Source organism: Mus pahari, chromosome 5, assembly GCF_900095145.1.
Source record: "Mus pahari chromosome 5, PAHARI_EIJ_v1.1, whole genome shotgun sequence".
Classification (NCBI taxonomy): Eukaryota; Metazoa; Chordata; class Mammalia; order Rodentia; family Muridae; genus Mus; species Mus pahari.
Window position 1 is genome coordinate 159,134,113 of NC_034594.1, and position 18,323 is coordinate 159,152,435.

The window sequence follows — 18,323 nt, forward strand, 5'->3', positions numbered from 1 at the left end:
ACTGTTGTTTTTTTCATACATGTACTGTGTACACGTGCTTGTGTGCGNGGGCTTGTGTCTGAGGTCAGGTTTGAATGTCATTCCTCAGGTGACTGTTGTTTTTTTCAGACAGAGTCTGCCATTGGCTCAGAATTCACAAAGTCAGCACGCTGGCCGGCCAGTGAGCCCCATGGTTATTCATTTCTGTTTCCCTAGGGACCAGGGTATAACCTGGTGATTGAAGTCAAGTCCTTAAGTGCTTGCATGGTATCTTAGTTAGGGTTGACTATCCTGAGAAATAGAATTTAAAGAATAAATTGTGTGTGTGTGTGTGTGTGTGTGTGTGTGTGTCTGTGTGTGTGAGAGAGAGAGAGAGAGCAGCTAGGAGCTGCTCAGTTCACAGGCAGGATATCTCAGCTGGTCTTCAGAATATGCTAGAATCCTGAACAGTTAGGCCCTAATGCCAGGGAAGGAATGGATGTGCTAGCAAGGTGAGAGCAAGCAGGTAAAGAAAAAGCTTCCTTCTTCTATGTTCTTCTATAGACTTCCAGCAGAAGGTGTGGTCCAGATTAAAGGTGTGTCTTCCCACCTTAAAATGCTGATAAAAGGCACTGTGTCTTCCTATCTCCAAGTACAGATGAGAAGTGAATTCACCCACTTCAGACAAAGAAAAAAACAAAACAAAACAAAACAAAACAAAACAAAAAACCCTTTCATAGGTGTGCTCTCCTTTTCTGGGCTATAATTCATTCCTGATGTAGTCAAGTTGGCAGTCAATAAAAGCTATCACAAATGGTTAGTGCTTCTACTTACATAGCCTTGTCCCTAGCCCTAATAATGTGATCTTTTCTAAAGCTTCTGGAGGTTACTCATAGCATACGCCCTAGTGAAGCTTGATCTCAAGTTAGTATACATTCTGATTAAATTTAGCTGAAAAACACACATTCCATTGGAATTAATTTTATTTTCCTTTGGTGTGGGCTCTGAAGAAATTGAGAGTAAACTCAAAGCCCTTGGAGTACAGTATCTTGCAACAGATGCCTGCTGCAAAGGCAGTTGAGGTCAAGGGCAGGGAGGCAGCTTGCAGCTCCACTGCACCTGACAAGGGCTGCTACTTCTGGATAGCTCCTTAATTGGCACTGCCAACTTCCTGTTGTCACTGGTCATGGAACTAAAGAATTCCAAGCTCTGATGTCTTGTGCCAGTTTACATTCCAATAAACTTCCTTCCATTTGACAGTAGCCACGATACCTCAGGAAGATTCACCTTTAGGACAATACTAACTGCTCCAGATTCTTGTAGAAATATGATGTATTTTAGTAGTAAGAACATAATGTTATGAAAATGGAAATGTTAAAAAAAATCTAGGAACATTTCAAGAATGTTTTAATATCAGCATAAAAGGAATAGGGTATAAAGGAATTCTAATCCAGCAGCATGACTGCTCTTGTAAAGGGTCACAGCCAAAGACCTTCTAGGTCTGTGTGATCGGGGTGGAATACAGGTATGCTCCTAGTACACACCTTTAATCCCTAACACTGAAGGTAAAGTTAGTCTGCAGAAGAAAGCAGCCATGTTTGGAAGTGACATATAATTGAGGGACAAAGCAATGAATCAAAGATGTGACTGACTGAATCAGAGATAGGATATGCTCAACTTTCACCAGAACACCACAGGAAAAAGAGGATACTTAAAAGAGCAACACACACACATACAGAGAGGGGGGGGAGGGAGGGAGGGGGGAGGGAGGGAGGGAGGGATAGTTTTTTCAGGACAGTTTTACAGAGAAGGGTTGCAGAGAGAACAAGCTAGACATAGGTGAAGACAGAATGAGCTAGAGAATGAGGAGGAGCCAGATGATTCGAACAGAATGCCAGAGTTTGAGGACAAGCAGAACAATTCAGTCAGAAGCCAAGAGAAGCCAGTTTGTAAGAACATAATGTTATGAAAATGGACATGTTCAAACTCAACTTGGAGAAAAGTGTGAGCCCGAACAGCTGACTTGGCCAGCCAGCCAGAGTTCAGAAAGAGCTAGCAGGGGTGAGCCTATTCAGCAGTAACTTCTGAGGTGACAATAACATCTGGGAATAAAAATAGCGTTTACAATAGGAAGAGCTCTCATAAAAAGCAGAATAGAATAAAAATGGCCCAGGGCTAAGGAAAAAGCAATGCAATCTAACAGAATTAACAACTGAACTCTGGAAGCCCAGTGTCCAACTAATAAGCAGCACATTGAAAGAAATAGAAGAAAAGCTGTAGTACGGGTGTGGACACAGGGATAATTCACTAGTGATCCTGAAAACAGTCCATGTAAAACAGTCATAAAAGTCATGTCAAAAATTTCAAAAACTTCAGAGGTAGAGAACTGATAAAACCCCCTGAAAGGACTAACCCACCACAATCACATAACCCTCAGGCCATTTTCAGCAAGAAAAGACTGACAGGAAGTTTGGTCACTGAGATAAGATCTCTGACTCTTCCAAAGAATAACTTTGGCATCAGAATAACCTGTCCACTCCACTAACTTCTACTCTTGGAACGGCACTTCTGTTCCTTCCTCTTCTCTGCTGCCTTCCTCCTATCGTTCATTACGTGGGTATTGGCTCTGAATTCTGAATGTGGCTTTCCTCCACTTTCTCTTGTTTATAACTGTTCGTGTCCTACTATCTACTTCATGCATGATGATAAGGGCCACTGTTTCCTAAATGTCAACTGTACAATCAGTGATTCATAGGCTGTGTGCTTCAGAGAACCACAAAGAACTGTGTCTCAAATGATGCAATCTAATGTATCATTAGATAACAGCTCAGTGTCACTGAACCACAGTGGCAGAGCCATGTACTTCTAACCCATACATATCTGAACCTAATCCAGTGTTCTTTTCCAAGAGGCATGTTCATATTTTCATTTCCTGTTTGATAACTTCATGTAAGCACACAATGCATCCTGACTACCCTGCCTTCTTTGCTTGCTCTCATTCTTGTAAATCCCTCTCCCATATACATGTCTTTTGTGTGTTTTGTGATTTACTGAAACCCCAAATTCCCAAGAGTCTGTGATCATAGATTTGGAGCCAGCTGGGCTCACAGTGGGTGCACACCTGATGATAAGGACCATTCTTCCCTGAGAATCTGTCTCATCCAATAGTTCAAGCAGAGGCTTGAGTGCCAGTTTTCTTAACTATCACCTTCAAGCTTTGCTGATTTATCTAACAGGGTAAGTCCTTTCTACTTGGATATATCAGGACATTGTAAAGAACATGTCCACATAAAAATGTATACATTAACAGTCATCACATCATTTTTCTTTAATAGCTAAAAAATACAGACAACTGAAAAGTCCATCATCAAATTAATGAGCAAACTATTACAGCTTATCCATACAAAGGAGTATTTGGCAATATAAAGGGACACAGTATCGACATACACTATAACATAGACAACCTTTGAACACAGCATACTAAAGAATATCACAAAGATTAATTTTTACAATGTTCAATTTATATAAAACATCTAGAATTGCATAGCTACAGAGATAGCCAGTAGATTCATGGCTCTGTAAAGCTGAAGGGTAGGGATGGAGTGTGACTCTTACAGAGCAAGCACAGATTTAGGCAGAGTAATAGAAATGTCTCAGGTTGGCACTGTGGTGATGCTAAGATGTGAAGATATGAACAAAGCACAGAACAGTGACCTTGAAATGGATATGTGAGCATTTGCATTAATAAAGCCAGTAGAGTAAAAACAAAACACGTCCTTACAATGTCCTGATACATCCAAGTAGAAAGTCTAATATCTTCTTTAAAAATTCCTTCTCACCAAATCACACTATACAAAATTAATATGCTGAGAAACTAATTTGTTTGATGACTGACCAATTAACATTCAGAACAGAGGTACCACTGGATGTCATTAGCAACCAGTAATGCCATCCCCGTACTCACTGTAGAAGAGTGTATTATTTTAACCTCAAATTTCTGTCAAAAAACTTAAAAACAGCCGTTTTTTTGTACTCCAAGCTAATAATGTTTTATTAATACCAATTTTAAATTTCATTATATAATTTTATTATTCATAACCTGGGGCAGTTTTTACATCTCAGGCTAGAGGTTACAAAAGAGCATGTCTACCATGTGCAAACTCAGCCTTAAATTAATCAGTTCCATTTATCTTTGTAATGTTTCCACTCTTGGTTAAGAAAATGTATCCTTGCACATTTATTATTTTTATTATTAACTATAGAATATATCAACTATTCTTTTACAAAAAAGAGTAATATCAAACCCAATGCTATTTGGTATCCTACATAACTCAAAATCAAGGCACATTCTGATGTAAAATAACTTATTATCTCTTTTCTCTAAATGATATATTACCAAAGGCAAGGGCTGTATCAGATCTTTCATATACTCTTCAACAAACGGACAAAAATTTTAACGGTTGCTGGTATAAATAATTAGCATAAATCATAATTGCTTTCAGATAACACTTAAAATTTGAAGTTCAATAATAAAAATGCCATGAAAATATTGTCCTAAGTAAGTATAAAAAGCAACTTTCACACTAGGCAAAGTAGTTAAAAATCAACAGATCTATTGAATACTATATTTAACTTATTGAATGTATAATTGGTCCAATATTGCCTCCAATAATGACATTTTGGGATTCAGTCCTTTGTGTCACTCCTTTCCATTGATTATGGGATGGCTCAGTTTCCTGTCACAGTGAATAACGTGGAAGAGAGATGGTGTGTCACCTTGGGTATGAGGCTATAGATGTTGCTTCCATTTTGGATGCTGTCTTGATCTTCTGCTTTCTTGATCAGAGACAGGAAATTTCCACGGTATGAGGTGCTTTCTGCAGAGGCTTATGCAACAAGAAACTTGAGGGCATCACTGGCTAACTGCCTAGGGAGTTATGCCCCCTCCGCATGCCCCACAACTATCAACATGAGTAGACAGCAGCCCCACATGTCAGCCTGACTGCAGCATCCTGAGAAGTCTCGCACAGTGATGGGTCTAAAACTCCAGAGAGTCCTCCTTTGAGAAAACCATGAGTTTTCTCAACGGTATGGCTGATTTAAACTGCCTTCAGTAGACTTTGTTCTACAGCAGAGGGTAACTGAACTGAGTCATGGTCCGAATGATTAGAATTTAAAAACGTAAAAACAAAATCTCTAAATGCATGCCATGTGTTCTTCTATGAGAAGAAACAAATACTGTCTCAAAACAGAAAACCAACCAACCAAACAAACAGCCCTAAGACCCCTTGAAATGCATTCAAAATGCAAGCTTATCCTCACACTCGAGTCTAGTTCAAGATCTGCAGCCTGCTTGGAAATCCTGATTGGTCTCAGACACATTTGCTGGGTAAGTCATTCCACCCCTTTCCAATCTTCTTCCAATGTGCCCACTTACTCAGAGGCCTCTGGTCATTTCTATGTTCATGGCCTAGCTTCAGACTGATGGCTTCTGAACCTGTTTTCTTGGAGAGCCACGTTTGACTGGCAGGAAGCTCCTTTTCCTTTCCCATTCTCCCTCCATTCCCTGTCATTTCTATACCCACAGGTCTAGCTTAAGACCTGTGGATTGGTTTCCATATTTGCCTGATGCAATTAAGCAATTAATTCCAGCTTCATGTGGCCTAGCTCAGGGCATGCAGCTCTGTCTCTGGCCCTACCTCCAAAGAAGGTTAGATTATTGTACCAGACACACAACCAAAGTGTGACCTTCCCCCAGCCTTGATCAGGCTATGCAGACCTTGAATGCTTGCCACAAATGGTTTTACAACCTTAGTGGAGTAGCCTCCCTGACGTTGCAATTTCCTACAGTAGCTTTGAGGAGTAGACTGCCCACTGAGCTTCCTTTGAAACATAATCCAGCTGAAACAAAGGATGGGGTCTGTAGGCTCTCCCTATATAAATGAAGTGCTGAATATTAAACTTAAACTATGATCAGAAACTTGTCTTGGATTCATCCTTCTCTCACACCCCATCCTTTTCCATTTCCAGCCCCCATTTCAGGTATAATCAGTTTGTCCATAGCCACTGGATGGCTACACCAAAGAAAGAAGTCTATGCATACAGGTCAAATCACAAAACAAACAAAATAATGAACGGCTAAAACAACATGTCTCCTATTAAACACACTATTCCTAATAGAAGTATATTCTAAAGAAAACTACATAGATGAACAGATGTCACAGGATTTAAAGGAAAAATAATAAACTGTACCAAAGAATTGCATAAAAATTAATGAATTTGAACAAATACTTCACTGAACTCCAAAAGATGGCAATAAATGCTTGAGTAATGTCCAAGACAACACAAACACATGGGTGAGTGACGAGTGACATGTTGAAGATTATTCAGGAACAGAAGACTGAACTCAATAAAAAGAGAAATACTGATGAGGAAACAGGCTGAAATGAAGATGGAGCTAACAAACTCAGTATTCCAATTAGAAATTTCAGGGAAGAGCCTTATGAGTAGAATTAATCAAGCAGAATACCCAACATTAGGACTCAAAGATAAATCGAGTTCCCATATCAAGTAAGCCAGGAATATGAACAGTTAAAACACAAGAAAGGAGCGTGAAGGAAATATGCAGCACTATCAAAGACCACACCTTATAATTATAGGCACAGAAGGAGGAGAAGAATATGAGATCAATGCCTGGACAAAATTTTTAGCAAGACCATAGAAGAAAACTTCCCCAAACTAAGGAAAGACATAAGTATAGAGATACAAGCAGCACACAGAACCCTCACTATACAAGGCCAGAAAGTAAACTCCACATAACATGCCATAGTTAAAACTTTGAATATACAGAACAAAGAAAACATACTGAAGGCTTCAAGAGAAAAAACAAGTCACATATTAAGGAAAACTTTCAGAATAACAGTGGATGTCTCCGTGGAACCTCGAAGCCCAGAAGGGCGTGGAGCAATGTATCCAGGTTCTAAATGACTGCAACTGACAATCTAGACTACAGAGCCCGACAAAACTATCTGCCAGACTTAAAGTAGAAGGGAAAATGATGATACACAAACATCCTAAGAAAATTCACATCCAACAAAGCAAATAATGCTGAATGGAATACTGGAATTGCATTGCATTGGCATTATTTTAAAGCAAAGAAAATAATAAGCACAAATAAGACTCTAGAAAGACTCTAGAAAATAAGCAAATAAAACTAGAAAGAACGAAAAACGATATTATTTTAAAAAGTATAAGCACAACTAAGGACATAAACCAGGAAACACTCACACACACTTGCAAACATGAATATGACTAGAATCCATACACACATTTCAATAACGAATCTAAATGTTAATGTCCTTACCTTTCCAGTAAAAAGACATGGACTATCTGAATAGATACAAAAATAAAATCTGTCTGTTGTTTATAAGAAACTTTAAAAAACTGTATTCTATCAACATAGATTTAAAAATCCTCAATAAGCACTAGCAAACTGAATACAGGTACATTTCAAAACGATCATTCACCAAAATCAAGTTGGCTTACTCCCAAAATGCAGGGATGGTTCAACAATCAATAAATGTAATAAAAATATAATAAATCATATAAATGGATTTAAAGGATCAAATGATTATCTTAATAGATACAAAGAACTCATTTGACAAAAATCCAACATACTTATATAATAAATTCCCAGGAAGAGTAGGAGTGGAGGAAACACACCTCACCATAATAAATGCTGCATATCACAAGGCCATAGGCAGAATTATCCTAAATGGGGAACCTCCCAAAGCAATCCCATTAAGAGTAGAACTGGACAGGGGAATCTACTGTTCCCTATTTCTTTTCAATATAGTGCTGGTAACACTAGCTCAACCAATATGGCAAGAGAGGGAAATTTAAAAAATACAAAATAGGAAAAGTAAAATTGTCCCTATTTACAGATGATATATTATACATAGAAAAATCCCAAAAATATTTCCACCAGGAAACTTCTAGAAACAACAAGATTCTCCAAGTGTCAGGACACAAAATCAACTTACAAAGATTAGTAGACTATCTCTATAACAACAATATATACATTGAGAAAGAGATTGTTGAAACATTTCCATTTACAACTGTATGAAAGACAACAAACTATTGTGGAATAAACCTAAGGAGATGAAGGATCACTATAGTGAGAAGTTCAAATCTCTGAAGAAAAAGAATGAGAAAACACAAGAAAATGGAAAGATACCCAAGTTCATGAATTTGTAGAATTAATGTTTTATAAATGATCCTTATTCCAAAGGCCATTTAAATATTAGATGAAACCTTAATGAAAATATCGCAAACATTCTTCACAGAAATAGGAAAAAAAATCCACTGGGAACCAGAAAAGATGCTGCCATTACAGAGTTCAAGATACATTATAGATCTATAGTAATAAAAACAATATGGCACAAAGCAGACATGTAGACCAGTGAAATAAAATGAAGGGGGCAGTGAGGGGAATGCTAAGTGAATAAGTAAAATAATAATAATAATGATAATAATGATAATGATAAATGTAAAAAAAGAAAAAGTGGAAACCCAAACATGAGTACTTGTAACTGCAGCCATCTGATATTTGACACAGAGGCAAAAAACAAAACTAAACAAAAACAAAAACAAAAGGCTCTGGAGAAAAGACAGCATCTTCAACAAATAGTGCTGAGGAAATGGACATCCACATGAAGAACGAATTAGATACCAGTGGATCAAAGCCTCAATCTGAAGCCTGAGACACTAAGGTGTTGGAAGCACACAAAGGCAGCATCTACAAGACCTAGGTAAGAAGGGGGGCTTCCTGGACAGGTCTCTCCTCCAGCAGCTAAGAGCAGCAATCAAGTCAAAGCTTCTGGAGAGCTAGGGAAGCATGGAGTGAAAAGGAAACATCTGGAAAGGGAGAGACTCTCAGCTACATAGCCAACGGAGGATCAGGACCGATATCCCTAATATACCAGGGCCTCAAAGAACAGTCGGGGTAACAACCTGACACAATGTTAAAAGTTGGAGAGATCAGGCACTAAACAGAGAATTCCAACAGAAGAAATAAAAATGGTTAGGCAAGACTTCAAAATGTATTCACCAGTGCTAGCAATTAAGAAAATGAAAATTAAAAGGACTTCAAGATTTCCTGTTAAACCCAGTCAGAATTGATAAGAACAAAGCAGTTGACAGCAATGCTGGAGAGGTTATGGGAGGGACTCTCACTTGCTGGCCTGGCCATGGGATTGTAAACTGGGTTAGCTGCTATGAGAGTCAGGGCAGACAATTCTCAAAAACCAAAATATAATCAGCCATACCACTCCTTGGCATAGATCCAAAGAATTGGACGCCTTTCTCCACAGATACTTGTTTAGCAATGTTCACTACTGCCTTCGTCACTCTAGCCAGGAAATAGAAACAACCTCAATGTCCTTCAGCTGGAGAATGGAAATGTCGCATTCACTGTGACACAATATGATACTATTCAGTATTTTAAAAAAAAAAAAATCATGAAATTTGAAGATAAATGGGTCTAGGAATGATTATACTGAGTTAGGCAACTTGTCCCCAGAAAGACAAGTGCTGTGTATTTCCTCATGTGCTCCAAATGTTCAAGTGTAAGAATATAATATGGAGTAATCTTAGGAATGAGGAGCATAGAAAAGGATCACATGAGAGAGGGAACTTAAGAGGGGACTTGCAGAATGCAGATGGTGTGAGGCAGAAAACAGAAAAACAGGGAGGAGACTAACAGGGAGTCCGAGGGAAGTCAAGCAGAAAGGAGAAAGAGAGGCAGGGAAAGAATAACGTTAAAGCTGTTATTATTCATCAGGAATCACATTATTTTATATTTATGAAAATTATAAGAATACGTTTAAGTAACGAAGTTATGCCACTTGGATTGACAACACTAATGCTCCCCATTAAGACCACAGATTAATAAAAAGCGAAGTGTCAAGCCCGAGAAACCTTACTTTGAATACTTCACCAGGCCATTGCTTTTGGCCTGGATCTACCTGAAAGTCTTCTTCCTGTGGTCTAGAAAATGGTGCCAGAAAATCCTATGCAAGCTGTCAGCGGGAGGACGGATTAGCAGGCCTACCCAGTACCCACGGGCCACACAATGACCAACATGCCAAGATACCCGCACAGGTGAAATAAGTCACCTTCACGTGCTGGCAGTTACCAGCCTCTGTCTAACTGGACTTAAGTCCCATCCACAGGAAAGAAATTGCACCTGGTACTGGAAACCGGGACAGTGGTCTGGAGTGATGAGGTCATGGGTCTTAGAAGAAAACTGACTAACACCAGTTTAGTGAAACAGCATAATTCTTACATCCCAAATCTTCTCATTATACCCTCTGGTAACAGTGTCTACCACTCCTAAGCAAAGAAAGGCCCTGTTTACAGTAAATGAAGACTTGACACAGAAAAATCACAAGTAGACACAACACAGAGATCAGCAGATCATGGGAAGCCCAGCTCCAATGGATACATCCGCATCACAGTGGATCAGGAAACACTGCAGGAGAGCAGGTGGAAAGACGGTGGGATCAATGGACATGGTAACATGGGCAAGGGTGTATTTCAGGGGTGCCCACCTCTAGACAAATAACCATAGGAAATGATGGCTGCTAAGAGGAGAATTAGACTCTCCCAAGGAGGATCCCCTTAATGGTTATCCAGTGTAGATGGCCATGTTGGAACAATATACAAACCACCACTACCACCACCACCAAGACTGAGCAGGATGGACTTGTATTTACAGGCATGCACATGTGTGTGCAAGCACATGCATGCACACTAAAAATATAATCAAATGGCATCAACCTGAGTGTATTGGAGGGCTTTTAGAGAGGGTAGCAGAGGGCCTTAATGGAGACAAGAGAGGGTTGAAAGTGAAAAGAAATGTATTGACATTTTTGTTAAGTTTATGCATGCATAGATTTTAGGGGTGCAATTTCACATGGAGAAATATTCAGTAGACAATGTTCATTATAAGATATATTACAGTAATTTTATACAAAGTGCCACCGCACACCTATATAAACAGAGAAGGTCAATTAGGTATCAGGGAATAACAAGCCAAATTAAACAAAAAATAGGAAAATCATATCTTCTTTTTTTTTTTTTTTTTTAGATCTATTTATTTATTATATGTAATTACACTGTAGCTGTCTTCAGACACTCCAGAAGAGGGCGCCAGATCTTGTTACAGATGGTTGTGAGCCACCATGTGGTTGCTGGGATTTGAACTCAGGACCTTCGGAAGAGCAGTCGGGTGCTCTTACCTGCTGAGCCATCTCGCCAGCCCAAATCATATCTTCAAAGTGCTCAGAAACAATAACTGTTAAGTTAGAAACATGCATGCTTTCCAGAATGTGAATTAAATTATAATTTAATTTTAAAATTTTGATGAGATCATCTTTTATCTTACCTAGTGATTTATGAAGGAAATGTTTCAGGAAGAAAGGAATAATCCCAGTAATGAGATAGGGTATAAGAAGGGATCAAATTTAGAACTAGCATTTTCATATGCAGTAGGGAAAACAATGCCTAATGTATAGAGTTATAAGAGATGGAACTGAAATATTGAACTATAAGAACACAAAAATTAAAATGTTCTCCAGTCCCTTCCAATAATATTTGTGTTATTTGAACGAGGACTATTGATTAACTTTAGAGTCTGTTAAGGATGAAATTTCAAAGTTAATCACATAAGAAATGAAAGAAGAAGGCTTATTTCCTAAGTCTATGGAGTAGAAAGACATGAATAAAAATCAATACAAAAGATGAGAAAGGAGGAGAAATCATGGAAAGAAAGAATATAAAAGAGTAACAAATAAAAATCACTAAGAAAGAGAGCAAGGAGGAAGTGGGTGATACAGGCCTGGAGGAGTGGTGTGAGTCACGTGGAGCTCACCATGACTCTACAGCACATTAGAAAAGAACAAAACAACAACAAAGGGAAAACAAAGAAACAATCTACTAGGAAGGATTACATCAGCAAGTGATAGCTACCAATGTTCGGTTTTGGTGACACAATGTAAATGAAAGCCACCTTCTTGCTGATGGAGCTCAGACAACTGAAGTTTATAAATATCCAAGTTAGGTGTGCGGTGCTGCATGCTTATAATCCTAGCATTTGGGAGACTGAGCTGGGAGGTTTGCTGGGAGTTAGTGTCTAACCTAACTAGGATCAGTTCAAAGGTTATGAACTATAAGATAATACCAAACAGCCATTATATAATAGAACAACATTCCTTACATATGGAATAATACTCAAAGTGCAAATATCAAGTTGAGGATTATTATCGATAATGTAAATTTGTTTTCAAAAGATGATGGACATGTGCATAAATCATAAATTTGTTTTTATGAGTCAATTTTTTCTAGAGTGAAACATATTAAACTAGACAGAGTGCTAGTTTGATAAGAGGTACCTAGAGGGTTAGGGGATGGAGACAGAAAAGATGTGTGCATTCATGTGAGATTTTAAGCATCCTCATGGTTCTTTGCAATCTTGAATGGTGTCCGTATCCATCACTTGGGTATAATATTCTGTAGGAAAACAAGTCAAGGGTCTTTTACTCAGGAAAACCCAGACAAGAAGGCACAGTTTTGCTACCACAAAAATAAAGATAAAATGTTTATGTAAAGGGTCTAACGGAAACTTGAAGGTTAGCTAAGCAATCAGGGGATGGAAACAGGAGGGACTGTGAGACAAACAAAGCTGGAAGAATAGAAGAAAAAAGTGAGAAGAGTGAAAAAGAGAAACTGTGAGAAGTAGGAACTGCACAGTCTACAAAGCAGAGCTGTAGGGAAATGGGCTAATCATTGTGTTATGTTAACAGTGTAGCCACTGATCTGCCATCAACATTTTACTCCACCTACCCAATACTGTAAGAGAGACCCCTTAGAATTAGAATTTCCTTCAGAGAATAAGGATGAGCCACCCTCAGATTCCTAGGTTCCAGAGATTCACATCCCAGGAGAGTCTGAGCTCCCAATTACGGTAACCTGGCTCATAACTAAAGCTACATGTGTATATACCTGGTATTTGTTTTATCCTTTCTAAATACACAAAAATTTTTAACACTTGTGGTGGTTTGAATGCTTGGCCCATTGGAAGTGGCATGAGTAGCAGGTGTGGCCTTCTTGGAGAGTGTGTCACTGTGTGGGTGGGCTTTCAGGTGCTATGCTTAAGTCCCACCCAGGGTGGAAGAGAGTGGCTTTGGAGGAAAATTCAGAACTCCCAACTCCTTTTCCCAAACTATGTCTGCATACTTCCTGATAATGGACTGAACTTCTGCAACTATAAACCAACCCCAATTAAATGTCTTCTTTTATAAGAGTTGCCTTAGTCATGGTGTTTCTTCAGAGCAATAAAACCCTAGCTAAGATGACACTAAACTATAAGGCAAAGAGAATTTGAGAGTTTCTCTTTCACCAATACTTAGCCAAAACTATAAATGAATGAATCCAAACTTTACACTTGCTCCTAATCTCCATTATTCTGTAAAGTGAAGTTACTTAAAGCTGTTGTGATCCCAGAAAGAGGAAGAGCAAGCTGTAAGCAAAGTAGAAGGTGGCAGAGAAATATGCATAGTGGAGAGAGGAATCAATCATTCAAGAAACTTCATCAGACTGAAGAAATTTAGGACAGCGACTTCAGAACAACAGGTTCCTGATTTGGGATATTCAAGAAGTTGCAGCTGCCTCCGAAGGTGAGGATTTTAGGACACTGTGCAATAAAATCTGTAAGAATTCTGGGAACTTAGCATGTGTCCTGGGCACAGAAACATGAGTGCTTTCTGCTTTTGTGTCTGTCTTCTGTGATCTCTTCCATAGGGCATGTACACATGAAGGCTGGCAAGAGCTCTCACTTCAATCACTACATTCCCAACACCCAACCTACTACTGGGCCTTTGCAGAAGTCAATAGATATTTGTTGACTGGAATTGGTAATGATTAAGATAAAAAATGCTCAAAATTGCCTCTAACTGACAAAATGCACTGCAGTTTCATGATTCCACCCTGTGCTAGGCACTTAGCCTTCATCCACTTCCAAACCGTGTTGGTCTCCATGGTCACAGGGATACTGAGGCAGCCATGCTGACTCCTTCCCTTGCAGAGTTCACAAATAGAGGACAAGCAAACTTGCAAACAACCCCAAGGGGAGACAGCATCAGCAGCTTTTCAGGGAAGTTGAAGTGCGCTCCAGTAAGGAGAGCCCTAACTCTGTTTAAAGCACAGCAAATTGGGAGTAGAAAGAGTGGTCTGGAAGTCTGAATTCTGGTCTTGAAGCTTACAGAGCAAGAGATTACTGACTGAGCTAGCTCCCTACTCTGTAGTTACATTAATTTAAAAAGATTTTTAACATCAAGAATCACAAATTGATAGGGAACCCAAAGGAAAGCCATTTGAATACAAGAACTCAAGCCATGACCTGCACTCGTGCCTTCGTCAGCCCGTGGTAGTTGGCCTGCCTTGTTCTCTTTGTGCATGTTACACTGTACCTACATGTACATTTGGTTATGCACGCTCACATGTGTACACCAAGACACACACACACACACACACACACACACATCATTGGCTAACTTCTCTATAAAAGGAAGAATGTAAATGCTCTTTTTGAGACTGTGTGGCCTCACTTAATATTATTCATTGGAAGTTTATCCATTATCCTGCAGATTTTGTAGTGCAATGGTGTTTAAAGCATACAAAAATGGAACAATGACATCTCCAGCAAGGAATTATATTCCAAAAAAGCTATTATGAAAGATGGTACTGTGGACCACGGATGAGGATGAAGACACTGGTGTTGCCAGCAGATCTGAGATCTGGGAACCTTTAGGGACTTCCACTTAGGCAAAACTGGACTTTGACTGCACCACAGAAACTATCTTTAGTATTCCAGCATTGGAATATCTTTAAAATGTTTTAGCATATTAAAAGCACAAATAATTAATAATAGAGGCCCTCAGGAAGGAAGACACACCTGAGAGCAAGGACATTATAAACAAATAATTGCTTGTTATCCTTGGTCATAAAAGATTTAACAGTTAAACAAAATAATGATTGTAATTATGGTACCAATAGGCACACAGTAATTTTGTCACTGCTGTGGGACATATCACAGAGGGAGACTGCTGTACAGCACAGCAGTATGAAACCACACAGAACTTTGGAAAATTGACGGAACAGCACCACGACACACATACTTTACAGAAGATGTCCCTTAAAGCCAGGTCCTATCTTACTATATATTTAAAATCATTGCTTGCTGTCAGATTTCTCCCTTCCATATATTCTGTGATACTTTCTTCCTTTAGAAGAAAATTTTCATTATTGTGCATGTTCCTTAAAATACATGTGAGAGTTATTGAAGATCTGCCCTGCAGGATCATTTTCGAGATAAATCTAACTTATTATGTAATATTTTAATAAAACGTAAACTCTGAAATGGGCTACACACTACACACATAAATAATCTAACTTAAGGTAAAAAATGCATGATATTTTAATATATAGACAATAAATATTTAAAGTAAGTAGAATCATGTAGCTATATTGCCATTACAATATCACAAAGTCTTGAGGACTTTTCTTTTTTTTTTTTTAAAGATTTATTTATTTATTTATTTATTTATTTATTATATGTAAGTACACTGTAGCTGTCCTCAGACACTCCAGAANAGGGCATCAGATCTTGTTACAGATGGTTGTGAGCCACCATGTGGTTGCTGGGATTTGAACTCCAGACCTTCGGAAGAGCAGTCGGGTGCTCTTACCCACTGAGCCATCTCACCAGCTCTTGAGGACTTTTCTAACTATGATAACAGTAATTATTTATTAACTAGTCTACATAAACTTTCACTAGTATGTGTGATAACAATAGCTATTATTGATTAACACATTTCACTAAAACATGTGATAACAATAAGTATCAAGTGTCTAGTCCATGTGAACTTTCACTAGTATACGAGTGGTCATGTACTCACCTAATTGCATCATTGGTTTCTGAAACAGCTCTTAAATATTCCTTCAAATAATAATAATTAAAGCAATATTTCCGGATCCTAAAGCCACGCCATCGTCTCTGAATCTATTGTTAATAAAAAGATAAAATATGTAAATAAAAATATGTTATTGAACATTTTTCATAAAAATATACTTCTTAAAACTCAGGATGATAATGTCTCATAACAAATATCCAGTAAAGACTTGGACGATGCCCCAACTGGGCATCTTATGCCACCAAGTAAAACCTCTAGTGCCAGAAGTAGGCTACAGACAGTTGAGTCACTAGACAAAGAGGTTGGATGGGCCACCCCTCTCAAACATCACAGGATGTTGCCACAGCTATTTGGTTGTTTTCCACAACCTGATGGTGAGGCCTTACTGTGGAGGAAGACAAGGTTTGTGTGATGGAACACCAAAAAGTCAAACTGGTGTCCAACTAAAAGCCTCACTACTTCTGACTAGCACTCATGATGCTGGGTGGTTCTCTGCACACCACTCTAAGGAGAGAAATCATCATCAATGTCACATAGCTACCAACCTTGCTTCTTACAACAGAGCCATGTCTGCAAGATATTCTGCTATGACAGCAGCTCAAATGAAATAGGAGTGACCACCTGCTTTGATGCTTTAAGGCTCACTCTTGAGATGGACCCATATTCTGAGACTAAAGTGGCCAAGAACCTGAGATCAGATCGATCATGAGGGGAAAACATTGCTATCACTCCACTGCAGGAGCCTAACAACAGAATAATTCCTAACAGCGTGCACACTGCTACACCCATAGCTCAGTGCCTCGCTCAACTCTCATGGAGACCAGCAGAGAGACCCATAGCTGGATAATGTGTAGAGTGCGCCAGGCTTTGGAGCATTCAGTCATTATAGGGATATCCTTTTCAGGCCCTGCTCCTCAAGGCTCAGAAAACTAAATGGAAGGAAACTGAGGTAAAAAGAGCTGGCAGACAGAGGTGGTAGAATATTCCAAAGAAGCAGCACGACTGATCCACACGTGAACTCACAGAACTGTGACAGCATGTACAAGATCTGAACAGGGTCAAAGCAGAGAAAATAGCACCGAGAAAGTGAAGCGGACACAAAGTCCCACCCCTAACCATCATCAGTGATAATCTCTCCAGTGGAGTGTAGCTTGGCATGTCAGCAACACTCCAGGTGAGGCCCCAAGCCCAGGGCAGACCTCAGGGACCTCGTGGTTTTGTGTGCTATGTTTGTTTTGGCATTTTACTATTTGTTTTTATTGAATTTCTTTTTGAAAATTTGTCTGTTTGATGTTCTCTCTCTCTCTCTCTCTCTCTCTCTCTCTCATTGATGTTTTGAGGTAAGGAGAATCTGGGAGAAACTGGGGGAAGAGAAAGCATATGATCAAAATGTATTTTATAAATTAAAAATAATAGAAAATCTCAAGAATAAATAACACAAAAAGCATCTTGAGATTTTTCTGAATATGGGTAGTACATTAGTTGTAGATGTAAATGGTGCCAGTATATTTGTTATAAGATATTACGAAGATAAAAATGAACTATCTGCTATTGTAATTTGTGTGTGGTTGCTGTGTGTGGAGGGGTGTAAAAATATGCGTTAGCATGTCTCATGAGGGTGGGTGCATGTGTGCGTTGATACATTTGAAGGCCAGAGACTGAGGTCAGCTATTTTCTTGATCGCTGTCCCATTATTTCCTTGGGCACCTTCTCCCGCTGGAGCCACATTTGCTGGTTCCACAAGTCTAACTAGGCAGCTTTCCACATACCGTGTGCCTCCTTCTCAAGCACTGGAGTTAGAAGCATAAGTCACCATTCCCACTGCATTTAAATAAATACTGGGGATCCAAAGCTCTATCCTCATGCTTACTGGGGAAACTCTGTCTCCACTGACCCGTCTTCCTGGGCATGAACTTGCTCTCTTAGGTATGTGATCACAGAAACACTGTAGATTGTATTAGGTCTAGTTAAAGCAAATTGTTAAATGAGTCTGTCTTTAAATAAAATGTCCTTTTTGTTCTTTTATTTATTTTAACTTCAATTTTAATTATAATTGTTATTTCTCACTCTAAATACTGTTTTCTTTCAAATTCATGGTGTCTTTTTCTTTTTTTGATGTTTTTTATTATTTTCTTTATTTACATTTCAAATGCTATCCCGAAAGTTCCCTATGCCCCCCCACGCCCCTGCTCCCCTACACACCCACTCCCACTACTTGGCACTGGTATTCCCCAGTTCTGGGTCATATAAAGTTTGCAAGACCAAGGGGCCTCTCTTCCCAATGATGGCCAATTAGGCCATCTTCTGCTACATATGCAGCTAGAGACACAAGCT

At 39.0% G+C, this 18,323-nt stretch overlaps 1 protein-coding gene across 1 annotated transcript in view; it reads right to left on the reverse strand.

The window, feature by feature from the left end:
- Spata17 (spermatogenesis associated 17) overlaps positions 1 to 18,323 on the reverse strand; it is a 156,065-nt gene that overhangs the window by 100,782 nt on the left and 36,960 nt on the right. Inside the window, exon 5 of the mRNA XM_021199319.2 lies at positions 15,975 to 16,078. Within this exon, the coding sequence (XP_021054978.1) occupies positions 15,975 to 16,078 (104 nt within the window). The remainder of the gene's footprint in view (positions 1 to 15,974; positions 16,079 to 18,323) is intronic.